Below are 22,637 nucleotides of genomic sequence, written 5' to 3'. Positions count from 1 at the left end.
CAGATGAGACATTAAACTGACCCCTCCCCACCCCCCACCACCACCTGTTCTCCCAGGTGGATACGAAAGATTGTTATGTCAAGATTCTGACGAATAGCAGTTGAGCTGTCCCTCAATGAAAAAAAATCTAGCAACGCTGCCTCACGGTGGATTCCGACCTTGGGTTACTGTCTGTGTGGAGTCTGCACGTTCTCCCCGTGTCTGCGTGGGTTTCCTCCAGTCCAGGGATGTGTAGGTTAGTCGGGTTGGCCATGATAAAATTGACATTTGGTGTCTAAAGGTTAGGTTGGTTTACGGGGGTAGGACATGGGAGTGGGCCTGATTTAGGGTGCTCTTTCAGAGTCAGTGCAGACTCACCTGCTTCAAGAAGACCACCATCATACCGGTATCAAAGAAGAACCAGGCAACGTGCCTCAATGACTACCGACCAGTGGCCCTGACTTCAGTCGTAATGAAGTGCTTTGAGAGGTTGATCATGAAGCGCATCACCTCCATACTCCCAGAACGCCTTGATCCACTGCAATTCGCATACCGCTGCAACCGGTCCACATCAGACACCATTTCCCTGGCCCTACACTCATCCCTAGAGCATCTCGAAAACAAGGACTCCTACATTAGACTCCTATTTATTGACTACAGCTCCGCCTTCAACACCATAATCCCAGCCAAGCTCATATCAAAGCTCCAAAACCTAGGACTTGGCTCCCCACTCTGCAACTGGATCCTCGATTTTCTGACCAACAGACCACAATCAGTAAGAACGAACAACAACACCTCCTCCACAATAGTCCTCAACACCGGTGCCCCGCAAGGCTGCGTACTTAGCCCCCTACTCTACTCCCTGTACACACACAACTGCGTGGCAAAACTTGGTTCCAACTCCATCTACAAGTTTGCTGACGATACGACCATAGTGGGCCGGATCTCGAATAACGATGAGTCCGAATACAGGAGGGAGATAGAGAACCTAGTGGAGTGGTGTAGCGACAACAATCTCTCCCTCAATGCCAGCAAAACTAAAGAGCTGGTAATTGACTTCAGGAAGCAAAGTACTGTACACACTCCTGTCAGCATCAACAGGGCCGAGGTGGAGATGGTTAGCAGTTTCAAATTCCTAGGGGTGCACATCTCCAAAAATCTGTCCTGGTCCACCCACGTCGACGCTACCACCAAGAAAGCACAACAGCGCCTATACTTCCTCAGGAAACTAAGGAAATTTGGCATGTCCACATTAACTCTTACCAACTTTTACAGATGCACCATAGAAAGCATCCTATCAGGCTGCATCACAGCCTGGTATGGCAACTGCTCGGCCCAGGACCGCAAGAAACTTCAGAGAGTCGTGAACACCGCCCAGTCCATCACACGAACCTGCCTCCCATCCATTGACTCCATCTACACCTCCCGCTGCCTGGGGAAAGCGGGCAGTATAATCATAGATCCCTCCCACCCGGCTTACTCACTCTTCCAACTTCTTCCATCGGGCAGGAGATACAGAACACGCACGAACAGACTCAAAAACAGCTTCTTCCCCACTGTCACCAGACTCCTAAATGACCCTCTTATGGACTGATTTCATTAACACTACACCCTGTATGCTTCATCCGATGCCAGTGCTTTTGTAGTTACATTGTATACCTTGTGTTGCCCTATTATGTATTTTCTTTTATTCCCTTTTCTTCTCATGTACTTAATGATCTGTTGAGCTGCTCGCAGAAAAATACTTTTCACTGTACCTCGGTACATGTGACAATAAACAAATCCAATCCAATCATAGAATCACAGAATTTGCAGTGCAGAAGGAAGCTATTCAGCCCATCAAGTCTGCACCGGCCCTTGGAAAGAGCACCCTACCTAAGCCCCCGTAACCCCATTTAACCTTTTTTGGACACCAAGGGCAATTTATCACGGCCAATCCACCTAACCTGCACATCTTTGGACTGTGGGAGGAAACCTCCGCAGGCACGGGGACAACGGGCAGACGCCGCACAGTCACCCGAGGCAGGAATCGAACCTGCGATTCTGGAGCTGTGAAGCAACAGCGCTAACCACTGTGCATTCGATGGGCTGAATGGCCTCCTGTACAGCCCCTGCCACGGTTGCTGTGTGTGGGAGCTCACCGTGCTTAAACTGACCTCCTGCGTTAGGGCAGTCATTACTTTTATGAAAGTACTCCACCGGCTGCCAAGCGCTTTGAGAAGGCGAGCGGCGGTTGTGAAAGGCGCTCAGTCTCTATTATTTATCTTACGTCCAGAGAACGTGGCTGAATTCTATAGGCGGGACGCATGAAATGAAATGGGGGGGGGGGGGGGGGGGTGTTTATTCGAAGGAACTTCGTCAGGGAGAGCGGGCGGGCCCAGATGAAGGGCCTCCCCTCCTCCGCAGACGTTCGCCACCCTCCGTCACTGGCGAGGTTTGACGCGCCTGGCTCGCCGTCTTTGGGCTCGGCGCGTCACGTGACGCCGCGCGTTTATAAAAGGAGGCCGCAGCGGCGACAGGACACTGACTTCCCACCGGCAAAATGGCGTCTGGTAGTCGGTAAGCGGCGGGGTAACTTCTTATAAAAAAATTGCCAATGTTAATCCTCTTGCCTGCCTTTTTTTGGGGGGGGGGGAGGGGAACGGATTACTTCGGTAATAAATTATATACTCACGTCGCCTGGGTGGGGGCGGGGGGGTAACGATCGTCGAGTGAGTGAGTTGGCAAACAGGGAGTTTGTGCAGAAGGCGAAGTTAGCTGAGGGGGGAAGGGAAGGGGGCGTGGCCGCCGGCGCCGTTGGGCGCGCGATCGGGGAGGGGGTTCGCGCGCTCGTGGCTGCAGCCCGCGGGTCGTTTCGAGAGCCCCCCCCCCCCCCCCTTCCCTTCCCCCGCCGCCGAGCGCGTGCGCAGGGAGGCGGCCCGGCAGTGGGGGATGGGATTGAGGGGAGCAGCGACGGGAAGGCGTCTGTTTAACCCGGAGGCCTAACCCTCCCACCCGGGGGGCCTACTTCTGAGTCGCGATCTCCCTCGCCCCGGGCGGAGCCGTCCCCCGGGGGGAAGCTGCTGCAAAAGTCCAGCTTCCAAACTTGCCACGCCGAACCTAATCTTCCCCCCCCCCCCCCAAAAAAAAAAAATGATTCCATCTCTTGCCCACCCCCCATTTTTTTTTCTCCTCTGGCATTTAAACTGGTCTTGGTCGAGGTACTTTGCAGCCCCATCCTATATCTTCTCCCCCACACACCCCTACAAAAAAAAAACCGTCCTGCCTTGGAAATATATGTCCCTTCCTTTCACTGTGGCTGGGTCAAAATCTCCAGGAGCTAACTCCCTCCCTCCCTTACAGCCCAGTGGACCTAACGGCACCACATGGAATGCAGATTTTAAGAAGGTGGCACCACAAAGGGTATGCTGACCTTGCCCCCTCTGATGCTGGTAATTAACAAACGGGTAACCATAGAGGTGCCAGTCGATACTGGCGTTGGGTGCAAGGGAAAGGGGTAACAAGGGAGGGATGTTGGGGGCCGAGGGCTTGCCCCCACAACATTGTGAAGTCATGTCTAGTGTCACTTTTTTAATGCAGTTTTTGAAACGTGTTTTTGTGCTTGATGTGCACCTGTTCCATATCCTGTGTCTGTTAGGCAGGAGGAACACATTGCAGATGATCTGCTGAGATAGGTGCATTATTTTACATGATGGGCTTTTCAGGGCAAAAAAAGAAGCCATTTCATCTAGCTTCAGCAAGCTATGCTCTTATTTCCTTATGGATTCTGATAATGTATCAAATGAAAGTTTATATTATAATCTTGAGACTGCACATCCATTATTAATCAGTTAGGAATGGTGCCAAAAGGGAGGCTTTTGTGCATTTGTTTGGTTGTGATGTTTTGTTTGGAATGATAGAAACTTCTGATGCTTTGTTTCCATGTTTTCATTAGACATGGAATCAAAAATGGAATATTTGAGGGAAGGTGAATGTTGTTACTTCCAACAGATATGGCAGCCAGGAGCTCTTAAGTTAAACGGAAGTCAGTGGGGGAAATTTGAGCAGAGGGAGAGGACAGAGCGGTGGCAGTGCCCACAATGGGAGAAGAGGGGGCTGGTTTAGCACAGTGGGCTAAGTAGCTGGCTTGTAATGCAGAACAAGACCAGCAGCGTGGGTTCAATTCCCGTACCGACCTCCATAAACAGGTACCGGAATGTGGTGACTAGGGGCTTTTCACAGTAACTTCATTGAAGCCTACTTGTGACAAGTGATTATTATTAAGAGGAGTCAGACAGGGAGACCATCCAGTTGCACTGAAGCCCAAGACTTGGTCATGGTGTAACTCAATTCATCATAACACTTGCTAGTTCCTCACTACATGTGGTGAGTAGTGATGTTCATTGTGGCTGTTCAGAAGAGAGATGGAAAAGTTTCTGCAAGTGGAAACCATTACATAATCTTTATTAGTGTCACAAGTAGGCTTACATTGACATTGCAATGATGTTACTGTGAAAATCTGTGAACATATTATACAAAATAGTCGAGTTGACTGGATCGTGGCTGTAATCATCGAGGACATTTAGTTGCATGCAAGGTTTTGAGAAGAAATTGGAACTTTTGTTTAGGGGTGTAGAAGACTTCATGGGACACTTTTTTTTTCTCCTTTGTATGTTTGTAACTTGGCTTGGGCTGAAAAGATGCAAATAATATTTGCCATGAATGCCAGCCAGTGGCCAGCCTCCAAACAAGAAAGCTGATTTGGTTTTCTCCAGCCTTCAGTGGCATCACTGTTGTCCCTACCATTAACAGTTCGGTGATTACCACAAGAGTTTGGAAGCCAAATCAACACAGTTGCTATTTTATAACAAGGCTGGGTGGGTACTTTGCTTGGAGCTTTTGTTGAGCTTTTTGATCATGGGTGACATTTGCCCTGGTCCCTCAATCACACTACCATCTGCAAGGCTCGGGTTGTATATTGGGTGAAGCATTAAACAATCTATGTATAGCAGCAATTATATCTCTCAATTATAGCCATTAGGAACAATTAAACTGGTTAGGGCTTTTTTTCCCCTGAATGTCTAATATTTAGATGAGCTGCTGCAGGGTACATCCTAGAATTTACAGTGCAGAAGGAGGCCATTCGGCCCATCGAGTCTGCACCGGCTCTTAGAAAGAGCACCCACCGAAGGTCCACACCTCCACCCTATCCCCATAACCCAGTAACCCCACCCAACACTAAGGGCAATTTTGGACACTATGGGCAATTTTGCATGGCCAATCCACCTAACACGCACATCTTTGGACTGTGGGAGGAAACCGGAGCATCCGGAGGAAACCCACGCGCACACGGGGAGGGTGTGCAGACTCCGCACAGACAGTGACCCAAGCCGGAATCGAACCTGGGACCCTGGAGCTGTGAAGCAATTGTGCTATCCACAATGCTACCGTGCTACATATGGAGTAAATGTGTCCACTTGTGGCAGAATCTAAAGCTTGTGTCCTTCCTCCAGGAAAAGACCATGCCATTCCAAAAGTGAATTTATTGTCCCGTTTCATGGTATAGTGCATTGGTGCTGTATTGTATAACTTGATTGACTTGCCTGTCTATTTTCTTTAAGTTAGACACTAGTTTTATTGCATTGCAGGCTTAGTCCATAATTGCAGAAACTTCAATACAAAACAAGGTTGTCGTCATCTGCCAGTGTGTTGTGATGGTATTCTCCCCGATGGCTCACTTCAGCTTGCCCAACCAATCCGAAATGCCCCAGGTTTAATCTCCAGCGTGTGCTGAGCTAGCTGATTTCACTTGGGACAATTCTATCCTAACATCTCTGTATCGTGCTAATAGGTTTCTATTTCAGTAGTGACACCAATTGAAGGATTTTGAGTATTATTGGTAAATCATTATTTATGCTCAGTTGCGCAGTTTAATTAACATTTTTTTGTCCTATATCAAGTTTGGTCCCAAGTCCAATTGAATACAGTCGATGTACTTTTTTTTTTGGACACTTGCTGATGTAATGCAAAGTACGTTTTAAAAACGGATACTCTTGTATCATATTTTAAGGCTGATGAGCGCTGCAATACAATAAATGTGTAATTTTTAAACTAAGGCCTGTAGGAACATGCTGATGGCATTGTAAAGGATCATAAAGCTAGAAAACATTTGAGTACTCAAGAGGCACTTGACTGTGGTGGTAGTGCTAAATTGGAATCGCTGAGGCTGGGGGCCATGACTGTCTAATTTACATAAATTATTTCAGGTGGCTTGCAAATCCACATTTGTGAAACCAAACCAGGAAAGGCAGTGGCATCAGAGGAGCCATCTAATTTACAGGATTCGTTGGACAAGATGCGTAACTAGGAAGAACAATGCACATTGGATAAAGTAGCCCATGTAAGAAAAAAATGAGCAATATACATTAAACATAGAAACCTGCAGCACTGGTGGCCCATTGTGCCTGTGCTGAGTCTTTGATAGGGCAGTTGTGCTTAGTCTCATATTCGTACCTTTTTTGCCAGTAACCCTGTAAGCTCCTATCTTCAAAGCCCCTGTACATCTGCACCTTTACAGCTCCAGTGCTCCAGATCATGATGTCCAAGTAAAAAATAATTATCCTCATCTCGCCTCTATCCATTGCCAATAATTGTGATTTGGTGACCCGCAGTTACCGACCAACTCACCAGAGGGAATAACCTTAGGATTTGACTGTCATCTTGGAAACATCATCTTGCAATTTTAACCTCCTGTGTTTCCAAGATCAGTCTCAACTTATCCAGCTTTTTGTAACTGAAGTCCCTGGTAAACCTCTCCTATTTCTTTCTGAGGCGTTGGTGTCTTTCCTGAAGTGTGGGGCCCAGCTGAGGCCTAACCAGTATTTTTCTATATGTAAACCCGAGTAATCCATATACCTTTTCACACGCTTTTTCAGGGTTAGTGTACATGGGCACCAAGGTGTTTCTGATAATTGATAGAACATTACAGCGCAGTACAGGCCCTTCGGCCCTCGATGTTGCACCGACCTGTGAAACCATGCTAAAGCCCATCTACACTATTCCCTTATCGTCCATATGTCTATCCAATGACCATTTGAATGCCCTTCGTGTTGACGAGTCCACTACTGTTGCAGGTAGGGCATTTCAAAATCTTGCTATTTACTGTCTCTCTACTAGTCCACCCCAGTGTGCCTCCATTCACATTATCTCATTTAACTCGATCTGCCATGCTTCTACCCATTTCAGCATCCTGTTTGTCTTCCTGAAATCTAACTGTATTCAGCATGGTCTACTACTTTGCCATTTTTTCGATCAACTGCAAATTTTATAATGCCACTCCCTAGATCTGAGCCAAGGTCATTTATGAAAATCAAATGAGTAATGGACCCAAAGCTGACGCTTGAGGAGCACCACTTGCAAACCCTCCCAGTCTGAAAAATATCTTAACGCCTCTACCCATTGCGAGTCTGTACCGGCCCTTTGAAAGAGCCCATGCCTCCACCCTATCCCAGCAACCCCACTAACCTCTTTGGACACTAAGGGGCAATGTAGCATGGCAAATCCATCTAACCTGTACATCTTTGGACTGTGGGCGGAAGCCTCCGGAGCACCTGGAGGAAACTCATGCAGACACTGGGAGAACATGCAGACTCCGCACAAACCTGTGACCCAAGCTGGGAATCGAACATGGGCACTGGAGTTGTGAAGCAACAGTGCTAACCACTGCTACCGCGCCGTGGTATAAATGTAACAACCTTCCAGTCCCCTGGTGGTGCTGTATCCAATGAGGATTGGAAGATTGACAAATATCCGCTAGTTCTGCCTTTTTTTGGCAACCGAGGATCCGTTCCATCAGGGCCAGATGACTTTCTAACTTTTAAGTGTGTTTTCTCCAGCACTATCTTGCTTGCACCCTCTTTTGGTGTAACCCTTCCTCTGCTTCCTTTCTGAAAATAGCTGCAAAGTACTCATTTAATACTTCAGCCATGTTCTGTCTCTAGGCCCGAGGAATCTGTTAAACTTTGTTTGTAAAATGATTTGGGCTTCAACTTAATTGCTTGTTCTCTCTATTTGTATTAACTTCTTTCCATTTCTTCTTGTATTTTGGCTTCAACTTAATTGCTTGTTGATCTCTATTTGTATTAACTTCTTTCCATTTCCTCTTGTGTTTTCTATGATCTTCCTGGTCATTATATGAGCTGTACTCCTGGCACAAAATAAAGATTTGCTTCTACATAGTGCCTTTCATGATCACCATACATCTCACAGAAGTGTTTTACAGTCAAGTAAGTACTTTCTGAATCACTGCTGGAATGTAGGAAACATGGCAGCCACTATGTGCACAGCAAGCTCCCACAAACAGCAATATGATAACCACAGGATAATCTTTTTGAGGGACACCAGGGAGAGTGCCCCAGTTCTTCCCCAAAAATGAAATATTTGAACTACAAACGTTTAGATGAAATCTCTCAATCTATTGCTATTAAATAATATTGAGAAATAGTGACTGATTGTCCTTGTTTCAATTTACTCTATTCTTCTTTACTTGTTTCATATGTGTGATATATTCGAATCGAAACCATAAATTGTGCAAATGTGTATTTCCAGCAGAGTTTCAGCTGCTTGGAGAGCAGTTGATAATTTGGGCGCGTACGGCAGATTGGTGCAGGGTGTGAATTTGTTATTCTCTGAAATAAATCTTAGAAACGCAGCTTTACAACAGCTAAATTCCTCAAACTGAAAATTAGCAGGAAAGCAATACACCTGCCCCACCAATGTCAAGGACACAGAGCCGCACCGAGGGTTGGGCATCAGACATGGACGTCTGACTGAAGAGCATTAAATTAGGGTGCATGGTGACGAGTTGTTCTCTGGAAACAGTGGAATGATGGCCCAACAGCTCCCTTATGGGGAGTCCTAGTTTAATTTTTATATCCTGATATTCTGTGGAATCCAGGAATCTATAATGCCCTGGACCTCGGGTGAACTACTCTAAAAGTTGTTTATCAGTGAACGTAGTCCTGCCAACTAGATCTTCAGTCCCACTGAATGCCCAGGATTTTGAGACCCCATTGTTAACCAATGCTGTCTTCTGAGGCTACTCTCCCTACAGGCTATAGGAGAAATGTTCGCAAAAGCCTGGAAGCTGGCATATCTGGGACAGGACCAAAGTTACTGGCTGAGATTTCATTGAAGTTGCTGTGGGAATGCAACGGATTGTTTACAAATTGGACAGAAATTTTCTCTCAAATCTTCATATCTTGGACATTGTAATTTACAGCACAATTAGAACCATAGAATCCACAGTGCAGAAGGAGGCCACCCAGCCCATCCGAGTCTGCACCGGCCCCGAGAAAGAGCAAACAACCCAATCCCACACCCCCAACCCTTTTGGACACTTAAGGGCAATTTAGTATGACTAATCCACCTAACCGGCACATCTTTGGACGGTGGGAGGAAACCCACGAAGATACAGGGAGAATGGGCAGACTCCACACAGATAGTGACCGAAGCCGGGAATCTAACCTGGGACCCTGGAGCTGTGAAGTGACTGCTGACCACTATGTTACCGTGCTGCCCTAGGAGCTCCTGTAGAATAAGACTTTCTTCATCTCTCCTATGTTCCAAATGTGAACCCCATTCAGGAGATGATGCACAAACAAATTTGTTTTGAATAAGGTTGAGCCTTTTTTCTTATTTTAATTTTCTTCTTTTTGTCAAACCCCATCTGGTTCAAAGAACAAAGAAATGTACAGCACAGGAACAGGCCCTTCGGCCCTCCAAGCCCGTGCCGACCATGCTGCCCGACTAAACTACAATCTTCTACACTTCCTGGGTCCGTGTCCTTCTATTCCCATCCTATTCATATATTTGTCAAGATGCCCCTTAAATGTCCCTATCGTCCCTGCTTCCACTACCTCCTCCGGTAGCGAGTTCCAGGCACCCACTACCCTCTGCGTAAAAAAACTTGCCTCGTACATCTACTCTAAACCTTGCCCCTCTCACCTTAAACCTATGCCCCCTAGTAATTGACCCCTCTACCCTGGGGAAAAGCCTCTGACTATCCACTCTGTCTATGCCCCTCATAATTTTGTAGACCTCTATCAGGTCACCCCTCAACCTCCTTCATTCCAGTGAGAACAAACCGAGTTTATTCAACCGCTCCTCATAGCTAATGCCCTCCATACCAGGCAACATTCTGGTAAATCTCTTCTGCACCCTCTCTAAAGCCTCCACATCCTTCTGGTAGTGTGGCGACCAGAATTGAACACTATACTCCAAGTGTGGCCTAACTAAGGTTCTATACAGCTGCAACGTGACTTGCCAATTCTTATACTCAATGCCCCGGCCAATGAAGGCAAGCATGCCGTATGCCTTCTTGACTACCTTCTCCACCTGTGTTGCCCCTTTCAATGACCTGTACTCCTAGATCTCTTTGACTTTTAATACTCTTGAGGGTTCTACCATTCACTGTATATTCCCTACCTGCATTAGACCTTCCAAAATGCATTACCTCACATTTGTCCGGATTAAACTCCATCTGCCATCTCTCCGCCCAAGTCTCCAGACAATCTAAATCCTGCTGTATCCTCCGACATTCCTCATCGCTATCCGCAATTCCACTAACCTTTGTGTCGTCTGCAAACTTACTAATCAGACCAGTTACATTTTCCTCCGTATCCTTCATTCGTATCCTTTTGTCTTTATCCAGTCCAGTCTGCATATGACTCCAAACCCACAAATGTGCTTGACTTTTGACTGCCATCTGAATTGGCTGAGCCTGGAATCATAGAATTTACAGTGCAGAAGGAGGCCTTTCAGCCCATTGCGTCTGCACTGGCCCTCCAAAAGAGCACCCTACCTAAACCCACACCTCCACCCTATCCCTGAACCCCATCTAACCCAACATTTTTGGACACTTAAGGGCAATGTAGCATAGCCAATCCACCTAACCTCCACATTTTTGGACTGTGGGAGGAAACCGGAGCGCACGGAGGAAACCCACGCAGACACGGGAAGAATGTGCCGACTGCACAGATGATGACCCAAGCCGAGAATCGAACCTGGGACCCTGGAGCTGTGAAGCAACTGTGCTAACCACTGTGCTAATGTGCTGGCCCCTCTCCATTGTATCAAACTTCTACAGAATAGTCAAACCAGATTCAAACCTGACCAGCCACCACACAACCTCAGCACAAAAAACACTGAAGGCGTGCATCCTGCAAAGTCTTCTCACTAATACCTGGGGGCTTCGGAGAGCTGTTCCACAAACTAATCAGTCAACAGCCTGAAATAGTCCTTGATACTCACCAACTTATACCTTGTACTCGATGTTCCAGACTCTTCCAAGCCAATGTTCTGTCTCTCCAACAGGGCAAAACCCCCCTAGGCGTGATGGTGCAATGGTACAGCTCGGAGGGAGTGGTCCTGGGAGTCCTCAACATTAACTCGGGATTCAGTGACGTCTCCGTGACATCAGGTCAATCGTGAGCATGGAAAACTACCATCTTCCTTTGGCTCTTGAATCAGTGCTGTTCCATGTACATCACTTTGGTGAAGCATGGAGAGGTAAATTAGGAAGGGGACTTCAATGTCCATCACAAAGAGTAGCTTGGTAGCACACTACTATTTAGGCTGGCCAAGTCCCCAAGGACACAGCTGCAAAGACTGGCCCTACAGCAGGAAGTGAGAACACCAACTAGAGGGGAAAACCTGCTTGAACTTGTCCTCACAACTATACATGTCGTCAATGCTTCTCTCCATGGTAGTAATGGCAGGGATGACTATTGTGCTGTTCTTATGGAGATGAAAACCCATCTTCACACAAGACTCACTCCATTGTGTTTGGCAGTACCCTGTCACTCCATGGGATAGATTCAGATCAGCTCTAAACTGGGAATCCATGAGACACTGGGATATCAGAAGAATTGCATTCAACCAAGATCTGCAAGCTCTTGATAGACCTATCCCCCTCCACCATTGCCATCAAACCACTGGATCAACAGGAAAGCATGCCTGCAGTGCTCATGCCTAGCAATGAGAAGTTAGAACTGGCTGCAACACGAGACGTTTTGTTTTTAAAAATAGCTAATAGTGAGAGAAAGAGTTGCAGAAATCTTGTTGAATCCAATGCTCAAGATGCAACCATTGCAGAGGAGGAGTCAAGTAGATTATTGAAATGCACAATAATAATAGTAGAACACAAGGGGATGAAAATTTTACTCTCTGCTGATGGAAAGCCATGAGCTTGATTTCTAGTGCAAAAAAAAGGTCTGAAATACGAGAAAAAATGAAAAATTGTGCGCTTTTCAGTCAGGAAAAGAGATGTCTGCAGAATGATCTTTGACATGTTTCAGCTAAATTGAATAGAAGCAAAATGCTGCAGGTGCAGGAGATTTGAGTGCAGAAAGCTGTAAAGTGCCTAATCAGATGTTGAGATACTTTTCCTCCAGCTTGTGTTGGTCTTCACTGGAACATTACAGTTGGCCGAGGTCAGAAATGTGAGCATGAGAACGAGGTTGTGAATTGAAAGCGACTGGAAGGTTGGGGTCATGCTTATGGGCTGAGCGAATGTGTTCTACAAAGCAGTCACCCAGTCTGTACTCGGTCTCCCTCGCTTAAAGGAGGAGCCTACATTGTGAACAGCAAATACAGTATTCTAAAATAAAGTAGTACCAAGTAATTTGCTGCTTCACCTGGAGGAGTGTTTGGGGTCTTGGACAGTGAGGAGTTAGAAGGACTGATGTTACACTACCTGCAATTGCATGGGAAGTATTAAGGGTGATAGATGAGTGGTCTAGAGTGTCGCAGAGGAACGATGACCTTCAGAATGTGACCGTGACCGGAGGGAAAGATGTGATATGTGGTGGCATAATTCTGGAGAAATTAGAGGATGATCCTTTAGGCTGGTGAGGTGGGAAACTAGGACAAGGGAATCCCTATTGTGGTTCTGCGAGTGAGGGGGAAAGTTGAGGGTAGAAGTGCAAGAAATGGGTCTACATAGTATTTAATCTTTCAGGGCATTACTGTGAAAATCCCCTAGTCGCCACACTTCGGCGCCTGTTCAGGTACACTGGGAGAATGCAGAATGTCCAATTCACCCAACAAGCATGTCTTTAGGGACTTGTTGGAGAAAACCAGAGCCCCCAGAAGAAACCCACACAGACACTGGGAGAGCACGGAGACAGTGACCAAGCCGGTAATTGAACCTGGGTCTGTGGCGCTGTGAAGCAATAGTGCTAACCACTGCTACCATGACGTGTTGAAGACCCTGTCAACCTGGTGGGGGGCGACGACTCTGTTCAGGAAAAAGGAAGACCACCGAGGAAACCCACACAGACACTGAGAGAACACGGAGACCGTGACCAAGCTGGGTAATTGAACCTGGGTCCGTGGTGCTGTGAAGCAACCGTGCTAACCACTGCTACCATGACTTGCTGAAGACGCTGTCAACCTAGTGAGGGTGGGGGGGGCGAATCCTCAGTTCAGGAAAAAGGAAGACCCGAGGAAACCCACACACACACGGAGAACACTGAGACCGTGACCAAGCCGGTAATTGAACCTGGGTCCGTGACGCTGTGAAGCAACGGTGCTAACCACTGCTACCATCATGTGTTGAAGACCCTGTCAACCTGGTTTGGGGGGGGGGGGGGGGGGCGAATCCTCAGTTCAGAAGAAGGAAGACCAATGTTAAGTGCCTTGGACAGAAGGTAGCATCAGAATAGATGCAATGGAGATAGAGAAACTGGGAGAATGGAATATAGTCCTTTCGGTAATCTAATAGAATGTTATATAAATTTGAGAGGTGAATGTGGAGTTCAGGTTCACACCACTGGAAGATAAATTTAGGATTGATACTTATTTCATCCATTGTTTAATAGATTTTGTAAGACTACCAAGAAATGGTAATGGAGATAAAATCCCTGGAACCACCTTAAGAATTTCTATGCCTGATGAATTAAGATGGGCTGAGTGGCCCTTTCACAGTAATTTTCTAAAATGCTGCTATCATTTTACTTAACATTCCAGTAGATAAAGAATATTAAATCTTTTCCACCCTTAAATGAGCATGAGACTATTGTGTTTGCACTTTCCTAATGCTTGAGGATAAGGGTCTATGAATGTATAATTGCAAGAGGCTCCCTCAAACCAGTTCAGAAATAATTGAAAATATCGCAACATTGAGACCAGAGTTACAAAAACACTACTGCTTGTATCTCATTAGGTAACCTTGAAATATTTTGTAATTCTGCCCCTGACTCCTCAAAGTACAAGTCAGGATTGTGATGGAATGGTCTCTTTCCTGGATGAGTGCAGCTCCAACACTCGAAGCTTGACACCATCCAAGACAAAACAGCCTGCTTGATTGGCACCCATCCATCATTCCCTTCACCACTGAGGCACAGTGGCAGCAGTGTGTACAATCTAAAAGATCCCTTGACTGTGGCTAATATTTAAGGAACAAATGTATGCATTGCAGCAGTTGTACATTATTTCTAGTGCAAAAACTACAGACACAGCGGCCCACCTATGGCGAACAAAATACATTAAGGCTAGTATTAGATCGAAATAGGAGGCATGTAAAGCTGGAAAAGGTACCAGCCTGAGGATTGGGAGCAGTTTAGAATTCAGCAAAGGAGGACCTAGAGCTTGATTGATGGGAAAAATGGTATGCGAGTAAACTTTCGAGGAAGTGGACTGTAAAAGCTTCTATAAGTGCGTATGAAGTAAAAGATTGGTGAAGACAAACGTAGGTCCCTTACATTCCAAAGCCTATAATTCAGGAGAATTGATGATGGAAATCTAGAAAATGGCAGTGCAATTAAACAGCTACTTTAGTTTTGTCTTAAGACCCAAATAATTTCCCAAAAATGCTAGGCAAACAAAGAGGAGGAATTGAAGGAAATTAGTATTAGTTTAAAAAAGTATTGCTGGAGAAATTAATGGGACTGAAAAAGCCGATCCAATCCCTGGGGCCTGGTAATCAACATCCCAGGGTACTAAAGGAAGTGACCATGAAAATGGTGTGTTGGTTGTCAACTTCCAGAATTCTGGCACAGTCCCGGCAGATTGGAGAGTGGCAAAGGGCAGGAGGGGGAAAACTGTGATTTCCAGACTGGCTAGTCTAACAGTAGTAGAGAAAATTATAAATAGCATAACAGAACACTTTTCAATATCAACAGGATTAAACAAAGTCAACATGGAATTGTGAAAGAGAATTCCTTCCTAGGATTCTTTTGAGTTGAGTATGTATGTGAGGAGGAAGTAGAGACTTCAAGATGATTTGGACAAATGAGTGGGCAAATAATATGACGGATGCAGTCTAACATGGAAACATGAAATTCAGTCGAAAAAAACAATGGTGATAGATTGGAAAATATTAATATGCAGAGAACTGGGTGTCCTAGTACACCAGCCACTGAAAGCCAGCATGCAGGTGCAGTAACAGAAGACAAATTATATGTTGGCTTTCATTACAAGAGGATTTGACTGCAGGGGTATGGGCATCTTACTGCTGCTGTACAATGCTTTGGTGAGACCAAACCTGGAGTATTAAGCGTGGTTTTGGACTCCTTGCCCAAAAAAGCTTTTTTTCCATGAGTGCAGAAAAGTTCACCAAAGATGTGCAGGTTAGGTGGATTGGCCATGATATATTGCCCCTTAGTGTCCAGGATGTGCAGGCTGGGTTGCAGGTATAGGATGGAATGGATCAGTACAAACTCGATGGGCTGTATAGCCTCCTTTCTGCACTGTAGGGATTCTGAAATTCTCTGATTTCTAGGTTGGCAGAATTGTCGTACGAGACCTTTATTCAGTGAAGTTTAGACAAGTGAGAGGATCTTATTAAAACATATAAAATTGTGACGGCTGGATAGACTGGCTGCGGGGATGACATTTCCCCTGGCTGAGAGGTCTGGAATAAGGGGTCAGGCTATGGGGCCGTTCGACTGAGATGAGGAGAAATTTGTTCAGAGGGTGGGTGAACCTCTGGGATTCTCTACCTCAGAAGGCTGAGGAGGCCAAATCACAATGTATTTTAAGAAAGAAATAGGTTTCTAGATGTAAAAAGATCAAGGGGGTATATGGAGAGAGCAAAGAGGATCAGCCATGATCACGCTGAATGGCAGAACAGGATTGATGGGCCAAATGGCCTACTCATATTTTTTGTAATTAATCAAGACTCCATTGCCAGCACATTCCAAACTGACTCATGGGAACACCTTCTACAAGTTCCCCTGCAAGCCATGCACCACCGTAACTTGGGGACCATATTGCTGTTCCTTCATTGTCACTGGGTGGAAATCCTGGAACTTCCTCGCTATTAATTGTGGGTGTACCTGCACTGCAGCAGCTCGAGAACTTAGCTCACCGCCATCTTATTGAGGGCAATTGGGGATGCGCAAGAAATGCATAGGCTTTGCACCACATCCTGTGGAAAAATAATAATAAATCTATATAGCATAGGACATGTATTGCCTTCACAGTTGATCAGAAAACCTGACTTGAGTTTTCATTGGCTTCCAATTTGAGTTGCGTGTACATGCTAATGGATTTGATGAAACATTAGACTCCCAAATGATACAAAATACTGAAATAAACACTGACCTAGAGATAGTGGATAAAGAAACTGTTACCATTTTTGTGTGATAACACGTTGTCAGAATTGGAACAATAGCCGAGATAGTTCTCATAAAGGGTCATTGACCTGAGACTTAACCCTTGTTTCTCCCTCCACAGATAGTGCCAGACCTACTGAGTATCTATGCAGCATTTAAAAAAAGCTTGAGTACACATTGGTTAAGTTTGTAACTGGTCGTAGGTGGAATACATGCTTCTGATCCATGTTGCAGACAAGTATTCTGTTCAGTAGCAGTATTTCTTTAATCTTTTAACTATATGCGATATGGTGCATTTTTGAAGTGTCATTGAGATGTACAATATCTGAAGGTATCAAAAATATACTAATATATTTCTATCAGAATCCCCACCGTGCAGATGGAGGCCATTCAGCCCATCAAGTCTGCACAACCCTCAAAGAGAACCATTCCTAGGCCCAAACCCCACATAGGGGCAATTTAGCATAGCCAATCCATCTTTGCACTGTGGGAGGAAACCGGGGCATCTGGAGAAAACTCCACACAGACAGTCACCCGAGTTCGGAATTGAACCTGGGTCCCTGGCACTGTGAGACGGCAGTTCTAACTGTTGTGCCACTGTGCTGCCTAGAGATTAATAGTACTGGATAAGCTGATCTGTATTGTCATACTCAAACTGTGCCCACCAAGTTATCCATACTATTGTATTTAGTTACATAATTTTTGAACGGGTGCTCTTTCCAAGAGCTGGTGCAGACCTGATGGGCTGAATGGCCTCCTTCTGCACTGTAGATTCTATGATTCTATGAACTCTTGTCAATCTTCCGCATGGGAAGTCTAGTTTGTCTGCAGAGATTTTTGTGGTCAACATGCCAATTGGAAACTTGTATGAAAGGTACCCTGTATTTATTCATTTCTTGCTTTTCTAGCCATTTTATTTACTTCAACCTCTAGCAAGTCTAGACTTCGGCCTTTGTACCAGGCCTCAATGTGATATCTCAAAACCAAAATTATCTGAATGCGGTGGGCCCAGAGGATTTTGGATAAACACTAACCTGTTGCGATCTTGTGCATTCTCCTTTCCCATTCTGATGCTTCTCTCTCCATCTTAACTCCTGAAAGATGGTGCGCTATAGTTATTTTTTTTTATTTTTATTTTTTAAAGTATATTGAAGTGCTATTGCAGCAACAAAACCTTGCATTTATATATGTGGTGCATTTAACATCGTTAAAACGTCCTGAGGTACTTTCATTATCAAACAAGATTTGACACTGAACCATGTAAGGTATTGCAACCGGTGACAAATCTCCCTTGATGCAAATTTGAAGAAGCCTCTTGGAGAGAGGCAGAACGGTTGAAGAAGGGAATTCTAAAACTTGGAGACTAAACACCTGAAGGCTTGGCCATAATTGAAATGATGAAAATCATGGATGCACAAGAGCTTACAATTGGAAGTGTGTGCGTGTGCGCGCGCGTGCGTGCAAATATGCTTGAATTTCGAATGTAAAGATAATGTTTGGGTGAGGACTCCAGCCAAGTTGTTTAATTATCCTCTACCATATGGAAATAAAGTAGGTTGATGATGGATATGTGATTGAAAATTAATCGAGGGTTAAATAAGATCCAAGTTTGATCCGGCCTCACTGCCATCAAAGGAAATGAATGGAGTTGGTGGTTAGGGAATGGATTTTATGGTGGGAACCGAAGGCCATGGTTTTGATCTTGACTATATTCATTTGGAGGAAATTTCTACTCCAGCGCTGGATGTCGATGAGCAATCACACTATGGTGGGGTCAAAATAGACTGTGAAATGGGGCCGAGTGTCAACAAGCTCATCCTGGCTGAAAATAAGCAAGTTGATGAGAAATGGGCCATAATTTTGATTTTACAAATGACATTTGCTGTAACAATGTACTGAATTTCTTTTATTTATAAAAATAATCTTCTGATTTTCTTGTTTTAGTGGAGATCCATTGCCTAGAGTGCAATGCCCAAACCATCCAGATGCCATACTGGTAGAAGATTACCGTGCTGGTGACATGATCTGCCCTGAATGTGGGCTGGTAGTAGGTAAGTAAAAAGATAAATGTTTCCATTACCTGCATCGATCTGTGTATGTACCTATTATTTCTGTATGGACTTGCAGTGCATTCAATTTGAGATTGAGACAGCTTTACAGAAATTAAAACTTGTCTAACAATTGGTCTCTTTTTTTTCATTCAAAAATAAAGTAACTACAGTGCCCTACAGTATGTCGTGCTTGTTTGTTCAATGTCAATCACCTATTTTAAAATTAATTTACAGGATGTTGCTGGCTAGGCCACCATTTATTGCCCATTCTTAACTGCCCTCCGTTTCCGAGTCAACCACATTGCTGTGGATCTGGAGTCAAATGTAGGACAGGTGGCCGATTTCCTTCCCTAAAAGACATTATAGTGAACCGTTTTTTTAACGACAATCTACATTGGCTTCATTGTCATCGTTAGACTTTTAATTCCAGATTTTTAATTGAATTCAACTTTCGCCCTCTGCCGTGGTGGGGATTTAAAGCCAGGTTCCCTGGGTCTCTGGATTACTAGTCCAGTGCCTCCATGCCACTGCCTCCCCCATACATTGCTATTTATACTTGCAGACTGGGGTGTGTGTGCCTAAACCGCATCTCATCTTTTGACCAGAAGCCAAGTTCCTGCCCTGAACTCTTGTGTCCTTGGAATTATCTGGACCATTGTCGGTGGTCCAAAGAAGCATTTTATTGTTCTAATGTTATACGGCTGTGCTATTCCCTTGACATCTCTGGTGTTACAATTTAATAATTTGCATATAGTGTACAATGCTTCATTTGTGATACTGACCTGATCATTAATTTTAAATTGGTAGTGATGTCTTTACATGGTGCTCACTCTCTTACTGATAGCAAAACCAGGCATGTGCTGCACATAGCAAATTTAATATCACACCATCCACAGCTTTCTGTTTTTATTGCTTGCTCCCCTCTCTTGCATGTTGCTGCTGTTTGATGCCGAGTCTCCCTAATTTCAGAGAGAATTAACTGCAACGATTTCTCTTTTGGTTTCCGGGTAGTAATCTCTGGAATTCCAAGAATCTATCCTTATTCCCCCCTCCTTCTCAGTAATGTCATCCAAACACCCAACATCAGATTGTACATGTGAGCTGACCGCATCCAGCTCTGCCTCACCAGCGCCCGTTCAACCTTTAGTCCCTGATTTATCGCACTGCCGAAGTTTTCTTTTAGCTAAATGTTGGCAAGACTGAAATCACTGACTCCATCCCTTTCCCTGGCCGCTGCCTGAGGCTGAACCAGACTGTTTGCAGCCGAGCTCCTGGCTGTGGCCTGGAGGGGAGCTCCTGGCTGTGGATCGCCATTCTGCTTCGAGCTGTGTACTGAAATCCTCATGCATACCCTTGACGCCAAAATTGACTTCCAATATTCTGTTTTCCATTCTCCAATATTGCCCCCCCCGAGAGAACCTAACTTTCTAATTATCTACTTTATTCTGTCCATTTAGAGATGTTTTATATAAAGTTGTGTTGGCAATTCTGAATATATTGCTGGCATTTGGTCTAATTAAATTATAATTTCTAAAATACTCTATTTTCCTGTAGTTGCTGGTATAACTTGTTTTTTAGTATGTCTAGATTGTTCAACGATGTCTGAATCAGAACTCTGCTTTATGTACATTATCTGATTTGGTTTTTTTCCTGTCGTTACTGCTTCTGCAAGGTTGTTTAAATTGGGGCTGAAACCTTCATTTTGGAGATGTTCGAATGCAAACTAAAAGTTTCTTGGCATCAGCTTTGCCAAAATGTTGTCCCTACGGTTGCTTTCTTTTTTATCTCCACTTGACGATGTATGAATGCAGTTTGTCCACTGTACTTTAAAAATACATTTCCCTTTAGCTGTTTCTCTGTTCGACGAGTTGGATGCCTGCCTTTCTTGCTGCTCCAGCATCATGATTGAGTTTCTGATGATTTAATATCCATTTTGCCGACCGTGACAGGGCAAATAAAAATGGATTCTGTTCTGTATTGGTGTAAGTCTGACACACACTCTACAATCGGTCAGTTTTATAGAAGTATTGATCTTCTGACACTGGCAGACATTATTTGATCCATCATGTCTGTGCCAGTACACTCCGGATCGGAACTGCCTGCTCTAATACAATTTCCCCACCTATCTATAATGCTGGTAAGTGGTTTATTGGAGTCGATCACCTCAGTTAGCTGGGCAGCTGGTTAGTGATGCCAACAGCTCTAGTTCAATTCCTATAGTGGCTGAGGTTATTCATGAAGGTTCTGCCTTCTCAACCTTGCCCCTCACCTGAGGTGTGGTGACCCTCTGGTTAAATTGCCACCAGTCATTGCTCTCTCGAAGGAGAGAGCAGCCTATGGTCCTCTGGGATTGCGGCAAAATTTACAAGTGGTTTAAACCAGGATTGGTCGGCGTTTCTAAGCCTGACTAAGTCCACTCTTTTCGCTGGTGTAAATGATCCTGGACAAAATCCCTACTGCACCACAGGAGTGATGACACTGACCCATCGGTACCCATAGGTATATTTTATGTTAAAAAACACTTTAATTTTAACACAGAATTTAACCACATTGGCAACAAAGAAATAAGTTAACAGTTACAACAGTAGTTTTTAAGTAAAAGAGTAAACCTTAACTTCTAAACCTGCCACTATATTCCAATTAAGCAAACCAATATATTTCAAATGCCCCTCATGGGTTCCAACATTGTTTTCTCTGGCAGAATCTTTGGTCCTTATTGGCGAGAGAACCTAACTAAAACTTCTGTTCAGATGCGAGTTCTAGGACCTTTTCAGACCGATCTGGTTCCTCCCATTACCAACCTCTGTACCCAAAGCATAAGCCATTCTTTTATCTCTTATAAGCTGTGTTTTGACTTGTTTAGCCAGGATAATCTTTATTGTGTCACAAGTCTGCTTACGTTAACACTGCAATGAGGTTACTGTGAAAATCCCCAGTCACCACACTCCAGCGCCTGTTCGGGTACACTTGAGGGAGAATTCAGAATGTCCAATTCACCTAACAAGCGCATCTTTCAGAAGTTGTGGGAGGAAACCTGAGCACCTGGAGGAAACCCATGCAGACGCAGGGAGAACCTGCAGACTCTGCACAGACAGTGACGCAAGCCGGGAAATGAACCTGGGTTCCTGGCACACTGAAGCTACCGTGCTGCCTGATCGAACACGATACCACACAAATTATCTACACCCCAGTGGTCCTTCACCAAAGCGATATTACATTAGCTAGCTATCTGTAAACCAATAAATTGTTCTCCGGATCTAATAGCAAGACACTTCACCTGCAAATCGATTATTACCTCACTTTAATCACTGCTCTTGCAGTTGTACTGCCTGCATGCATCTTAACCCAGGTTTTTAATATCTACTGCAAAAAAATGACCATTTCTTACTTTCATTGCACTGGAATAAAGTTCCGCAATAATGGTGTGAAAAAGATGGGTGATTCATTAAATTGTTAGTATAGCTGTTTTTAAAACAAAGTAATTTGAATGTTTGAGATACCATTAGCAAGCTAGCAACTATAACTAACTGTAGCTGGGTTCCTAATGCTATCTGGTTTTGGGGAGAAATTCCCCATTGGAAGAATAGGAGATAAAGTTGGTCCAAACCAAATATTGATGCAAGTATTAGATCACTCCCATGCCATGGGTAAGCATTTGCTAACTGAATGAAAGAATAAGTAACGACTTGCTGACTCTTATTGAAATGGAACTGATTTTTCTGAGCAAAAAGTGCAATCCAAACAAGGTAAAGACCATAAAATGTACAGGCTGCATAAAATGTACAGGCTGCATATCTGTCAAAACTCTTATCTGAGATCACTTCCTGTCTATTCTTTCCTTCGTTAACTTCAACTCTTGTGCAGAAATTTATCTGCCCCTTAATTTCATGTTTTAATTATAAATTCTTGTGTTCAATTTATAATGGAAACTACCTACATAATATCCTGTTCCCTTTTCCCCTCTGTCCAATGGAAGTACTGCAGCACTATAGAAGTATGAATAGAGTTTGAC

At 44.6% G+C, this 22,637-nt stretch overlaps 1 protein-coding gene across 4 annotated transcripts in view; it reads left to right on the top strand.

Moving 5' to 3' along the window:
• Window positions 1–2,383: 2,383 nt before the first annotated feature.
• gtf2b (general transcription factor IIB) overlaps window positions 2,384–22,637 on the top strand; it is a 35,674-nt gene continuing 15,420 nt past the window's right edge. The window contains exons 1-2 of one of the 4 annotated variants that reach the window (XM_072510450.1): window positions 2,384–2,538; window positions 18,519–18,625. In XM_072510450.1, the coding sequence (XP_072366551.1) occupies window positions 2,522–2,538; window positions 18,519–18,625 (124 nt within the window). In that variant the 5' untranslated portion in view covers window positions 2,384–2,521. Of the gene's footprint in view, window positions 2,539–6,246; window positions 6,359–8,170; window positions 8,244–17,511; window positions 17,679–18,518; window positions 18,626–22,637 lie in introns of those variants that run through there. The other 3 variants (XM_072510454.1, XM_072510453.1, XM_072510452.1) reach the window with 3 other exon arrangements.

Source organism: Scyliorhinus torazame, chromosome 7 (genome assembly GCF_047496885.1).
Source record: "Scyliorhinus torazame isolate Kashiwa2021f chromosome 7, sScyTor2.1, whole genome shotgun sequence".
Taxonomy (NCBI): domain Eukaryota; kingdom Metazoa; phylum Chordata; class Chondrichthyes; order Carcharhiniformes; family Scyliorhinidae; genus Scyliorhinus; species Scyliorhinus torazame.
This window is presented reverse-complemented; position numbering and strand designations above follow the sequence as displayed.